Here is a 5,939-nt window from a genome sequence, read left to right as displayed (position 1 = left end):
TCTTCATGAATTTGTATCCCAAAAATACCTTAAATTTTTTTATTTCAAATTTTTTTGAAAAAAAGACAAGGAGTGTGAGACTAATAAAAAATGTCTCTATCTATGTCTAAAATTGGACCAATACCTCCTTTTTTCTGTCCTCAACCTTTAAATTTTGTATTTCAATATTTTTTAAAAATAAGATGAGCACTTTTAAAATTGGAAAACCCCACTTGTACTATAACAATAGCTCTCCCTACATTACTTGAGAGGGTTTCTCTCTAAAAAAGTAAAAGGCCCAAACTTGAGTCTAAATCTCCCCTAATGAAAGTCTATCTCGAGAGAAATGGCCCCTTTCCAAAGAGGAGTTAAGAGAGGTGGTTATGTAGATGAAGCCAAGCCAATCACCTAGGTTAGATGGTTTGCCAATTGAGGCTTCTAAAAAGTTGTGGGATGTATATGTGCCAAGCCCATGGTCAACTATATGAGGAAGTTTGGTGTCATGATGGAATGCTTCAATTGTGACCTAAGCAAGCTAATATCAAAGTCAATAAGGATAAGCCATTCAACTAGTAGCCACTTACTATGCTAACATCATTTGAATTAACAAGCACTTCAAATCCCTCACCCAACAGGAGAAATCAATTAAAAAGATATTGCTAGATGTAAAGAATGATTGGCCCATCTCTAGCATCCCAAAATTAGCATATGTCCTCCATTACCTAGAAACCCTAGCTAGTGAATCTTTGAGACTCTACAAGCGAGAGCAATATGTCAATTACCTAGAAACCCTAGCTAGTGAATCTTTGAGACTCTACAAGCGAGAGCAATATGTCAAGCGACACTCCCATATTAATCATACAGGTGTCTCACTGAGGTGGAAGAAATTATTATTAATGGCCAAGCTAGCTACTTGGAAGAGATAGTTCAAGTGGGTTTCGAAAGCTACTCCATCCTTTAGGCTCAATCTATTTAGGTGGAGATTGAGGAGCTTGCTTGCAAAGCATATTCCCCTTTCACTCCTCTACCCCTTCTGCAAGCAAGCAAAGAAGAGTGACAACACTTGTATTGGGATTGTGTGCACATGACTGCAATATGGAAGAAAATCAAAAGATGGTTGACAAATGCTAATCTAAGGAGTGATTTAAGCATTTATGTTGCCTTCTTTGGAGCTGAAAGTAGACTGCGTGTAACGTGACTCTAGCTAGACGCTCAGCGTAGGGGGGTGTTGCAATGCTTTTTAAGCGTTCTCTTCCACAAAATCATACAAGTCCTTGGATCCTCTCTCTTCCACACCTCATTGACAACCAAGAACCATCAAGAATTGGGCTTTTGAAGTCGCTTCTTTTCTTCATGGTTGTTGCCAACTTACCTACCTAATGACTCCAGTGTCCTTGACTGAAGTTGCGGCTATATAACCTCCATCTTGCTCGGCGTTGGCCCAATCAAACTTCTTCCTAGAAAGAACCAATTGCAACCAGCAAGACTCTTCTTCAATTGAATTATATTAATTGGTAATAACAAGTTCTTTGAAGTTATCACCTTTAGCATCCCAAATGTCAAGCTAGTGGCAGGAGGGGAATCCTGGGTGCGACCCAGCTGTAAACTTTTACATACTGTAAACTGTGTGAGGATTTGCCAAATACTGTATGTATTTGGCGGGTGCCTCTACTATGTATTAACTTTTACAAGTAATAAACTATCTTTAAATTATATTTTCAGGCCTCTACAATGTATTAACTTTTACCTTTTAAGTAATAAACTATCTTTTGAGGCCTTTACTATGTAATAACTTGCGTTTCCAAGTTACAAGGTACGTTTCATCAAAACGAGAGACACCGTCCTTATAGGAAATAAGACCACACCTTCTAAATTTAGCTTCGTTCCATACGGCTTTTACATTTAGCTTCGTTCCACAACTCTGAGTTACCCTTGGTTCTGAGATTCGCATTTAGCTCGCATTAGATATCAATTAGAATTTGTGTGCGCTTTCTATAACTTTAGGAACACAGATGGATCAACAAAAAGCTTAGAATCATCACCTAATGCTAAGTTAACCCGCACTGTGACACAAGCCACATTAAAGAAGTAGTAAGATAACCAATCTTTCAAAGCATCGAAACTTTAAGAGGAAGGTAAGTCGCAGTCTGAAGTAGTAATGCTTTCCATTAGTCACTGTCACTCGGAAGGTCTTGGGATGCTACTCTCTAAATGCAACAAGAAGATGATAGCCAGGACAAGGTACTAGATGTCGAGCAAATTGATCATATCATTATTTACTGATTTCATCAGGCCCACCGACCAAACGTCTCTAACGATGGAAACCATACAAAACTTTGGTGCCAGTTTGATGTCTAACTACCCTACAGCTATGACCCCAAAGGGCCCATGACCTGTACGCACCCTGCCTGGTCTTTTTTTAGGACACATCCTTGCTACTATAGTATCTTCCACTTGACCTCTGCCTGAAATAGCTACTCAAGCTCCTTCAGGAAGTCGGTATTATCAACAAATACCTGCAATGTTACAGACAGATAAGCACCAACTCCAAAATTAACACTGGTGCACACTCTCAAGCCATACTAAGACTGTCAAACTGAGGTCAAAATCCATGTGGTGGGTAAAAAATACCATCTGTACACTACAAATCATGAATTCTCAGGGTTTAGAATCAAATCTGTAGAATTAGCTTACCGTCTTCCAACCATCCGGATCGAGGACAGCAGTAATCTTAGTATTAATTCCTGGCAAAGGACCTGGTTGTCGAGTTATGTTGCCCCCATAGACTTTCAAGAATTCAGCTGTCTTGTAAACATCATCAGTTCCAATTGCAAGCTACAGATAGAACCAATTGATGCTCAGTCTCCAAACCAAGATGTGCATGCTACAGACCCACCCTCCCCATTATCAGAAAAAGAAAGATACCTGTGCATAGGCATTCCCTCTATCATACTCTGTCACCCCATAATTGTAAGTCAGCTCCAGTACTGGTGATTTGTCCTCAGGACCATAGCCTAACATGGCTATTGTGTACTGAAGTTCACCAAAAGTAGGCCATAGGGCAGGGTATTATATATTTGGTATTGTAAACTAACTAACAAAGTTAGACTCAAACCAACAGCAAAGACAGACCTTCTGTTCAGGGTTGTCACGGGTTCGAAGAAGCTGCATTCCAAAAGCCTGCAATACAGTGCTCAGCTGAGTTAACACTATGCCACTTACCACCTAAGAGGCCCCGCATATTATTGTCAGAGCACGGCAGACATTCAGCTTCAGATTTCAAAGCAGCATTCCAATTCAAAACACATGATCAGAAATCAGCTACTCACCTTCTCATAAAAATTTATGGACCTACTCAGATCCCCAACCCTCAGCATAACTTGGCATAAAGGGTCAGGATTAGGATTCTCCCTCTGGATAAGCTCAAATTTATAACCATCTGGATCTTCCACAAAAGCAATGACAGTGCTTCCTCCTTTCACTGGACCTGGATCTCTAGTTACTTTACCACCTTTGGCCTTAATCTCCTCGACAGTTTTGTAAACCTGCAAGAATAAACATGACCAAGAGACATTTAGATTGGTAGACATGGATCATGGAACTTTCAAACAACTAATCCAGTTATCAGCCAGAACATATAAACCTACTTCCTGCGACTTACATCCTGCAAAGATATTCCAAAATGTCCAAACCCAGTTCCTAGATTGTATTTGTCAACTCCATAGTCTGCAAAATGAACCAGTAAGCCATGGAGCCCTCCAATGTAACCAACTAGATCTTTAACTGCCAATGTGAATGTATTAGCATGAAATAGACACTATTTAGTAGAGAGATAAAAATACACTCACTATAAGTAAGCTCTATAACAAAATGGGAGTCCTCAGGTCCATATCCAAGAAATGCATTTGTGTATTTCTCTGCTGGTATATCCCGCTTGCGTAGAAGCTTCATGCCCAAACACTCTGTGTAAAACCTGGCGATGCATGAACTTAGCAGGCTCAGTACCATCCCCACAAAAAGCAACACAATTATTAGGCACCTCAGAACTCGGGATGTGTGCAGAAGTTTCACTTAGGCGGCATGATCACATTGAATTACACAGACGTTCCAGTTGAAAGGTTCGATCAACCCAGTTCAATTAGCACACGAGAAGTAACTAGCGTCGCTTTGCTAACTATATGATCTTCTTAGAGTCATATATGGTTTGGCATTACAAACCACCTAATTGACTGTTACTTGGCCTTCGTTCTAAACTGTATTGTATCTTTGATGACCTCAGGAAAGTGCCTTCCTTAAGTGTTAATGAATAATTTCTTCTCTTCTTCCTCTTCTTTTTTGGGTTTTTTTTTTTTTGGTGAAAGGAGAAGCTTTACTAACTTGATGGTCTTGTCCAAATCTCCAACTCGATAGACAACATGCAGAAATCGCTTCTTGTCAGTTTTGGCCCACTCTACAAGGCTTTCAGGGATTGTGGCAGTGTCGGAAGCTGCCATGTTAACTTGAATTTGGAGGGAAACTGATCGCCTTGTTCTGATGAATTTGGATCCAAACACTGCAGCAAATATAAACATGGTCATTTCGACATTAAGTTCTCATAGAAGGAAATGAGGTGCCAATAGCGCTCTACCAAATGCAGCATTCCAGCATCAGATGTAAACACATGCGCATGCAACCAATACCTTGGCAATCATAAAACAGACAGACAAGAATTACTCGATTGAGTCTAACAAAGTTTACGATGGATCAAGCAAAATTAAGTTTCAAAAAACAAAACAGAGTCGATAGCAAAACATAGACGGGGATGGCTGAGATAAGTGCGAAGCTATGAGAATAGATGAGACAACAGATGCGGGAGGGGGGGGGGGGTGTACCTGGGGACGCGATACGAAGGCTTAGAGGGGTCGCAGCAGAGGGTTTAAGCGACGACAGACAACGAGGAGAGGGGGGAGGGGACGCAGCAATAAAGGCATCTGGCCTGGTGTGAAGCAAAAACATTGTAGAAGAGAGAAGAGAGAGACAGATGCTGCCCAGAGTCTCTCTCTCTCTCTCTCTCTCTCTCTCTTTTCTCGGGGGGACGCGAGAGGCTATGCCACGAGAACCTTGGCATTTCGCCTTATGGGGTCATTGCCCCACAGGGAATGCGTGTGTGGTCCTGCGTGAACCCTCACTCCCTTTCACAACCCCCCCCCCCCCCCCATCGTCATCATCACCACCACTCAGACTACAAAGCAAGCGCCCCATTATTATTACATGATATTGGCTTCACTACCCCTCGCCGCGTGACCTCTCCCTCTGCACGGTGATGAGGGCCAATGAAAGGGCCGTGGGCGTAACGCACGTGCCCCTACCCCAAGAGGATGCAGCAGTTTTGAAGTCACCAAAGGGTACAGTCACGCGATGGTAGCAACAACTCTGTGACAAAACCTGCAAAGTGGTTGAAAGCCCACCACAAAATGGTCACACAAGCATGGTCACACCTTCAAAAAGTATTTTAAAATCTTAAAGACAGCTATCCAGCCACATCATTGAGACTAATAATAAAGAAAAATGTTGTTTAAAAAACAACTTACATAGCAATAAGAGAGCAAAGAAACAAAGGGCATGATGTGGGAAGGCAATCTCAAAAGAGTAACTAGAGTGGACAAAAGTACTAGTTCCATTTGCAAAACTTTCCCAAAACAAAACTCTGTCCACATTCCATCAAGGGAATTAGCTATTCCTCCCAATAGAGTTAGGGGGACCAAAAATATGGCTACTATGGAAGGACATGTAGTGAATGCTATAGTGGAAGTGAGCATCAACTAGCCTTAAGAGGAGTGACCTTCTCACCACACTCCTCATGCCATTCCCTTCATGCATGATGAGAGCCTATTGCTATAGCACTAAACTTTTGATCCATACCTTCCTCCATCATGCTTAGGTGTGGTCCTCTCTACCATTTCTTTGACCTCATCATAGCA

The 5,939-nt window shown here is 41.6% G+C and overlaps 1 protein-coding gene across 1 annotated transcript; it reads right to left on the bottom strand.

The window, feature by feature from the left end:
* Positions 1 to 2,230: 2,230 nt before the first annotated feature.
* On the bottom strand, positions 2,231 to 5,055 carry LOC148038710 (lactoylglutathione lyase GLX1-like). Its single transcript, XM_087674484.1, has 9 exons — positions 4,851 to 5,055; positions 4,357 to 4,531; positions 3,828 to 3,952; positions 3,641 to 3,705; positions 3,309 to 3,524; positions 3,112 to 3,159; positions 2,905 to 3,012; positions 2,674 to 2,814; positions 2,231 to 2,495 (listed from the first exon to the last, which is right to left on the bottom strand). Exons 1-9 carry the CDS (start codon positions 4,972 to 4,974, stop codon positions 2,454 to 2,456), a joined length of 1,044 nt encoding a protein of 347 aa, XP_087530610.1. The 5' UTR covers positions 4,975 to 5,055; the 3' UTR covers positions 2,231 to 2,453.
* Positions 5,056 to 5,939: the final 884 nt, after the last annotated feature.

This window comes from Lygodium microphyllum, chromosome 3, assembly GCF_053477565.2.
Source record: "Lygodium microphyllum isolate KBCC chromosome 3, Lygodium_microphyllum_v1.1.10, whole genome shotgun sequence".
Lineage (NCBI taxonomy): Eukaryota > Viridiplantae > Streptophyta > Polypodiopsida > Schizaeales > Lygodiaceae > Lygodium > Lygodium microphyllum.
The sequence above is the reverse complement of the archived record's forward strand: the minus strand, read 5'-3'. Positions and strand labels throughout refer to the sequence as shown.

Excerpts from the sequence above, each read along its gene's own strand:
- LOC148038710 (XM_087674484.1), bottom strand. The coding sequence starts at position 4,974 with ATGTTTTTGCTTCACACCAGGCCAGATGCCTTTATTGCTGCGTCCCCT. Across the intron at positions 3,160-3,308 it reads CCATAAATTTTTATGAGAAG|GCTTTTGGAATGCAGCTTCT; the intron begins GTGAGTAGCTGA and ends ACTGTATTGCAG. Across the intron at positions 2,496-2,673 it reads ATCCGGATGGTTGGAAGACG|GTATTTGTTGATAATACCGA; the intron begins GTAAGCTAATTC and ends GTAACATTGCAG.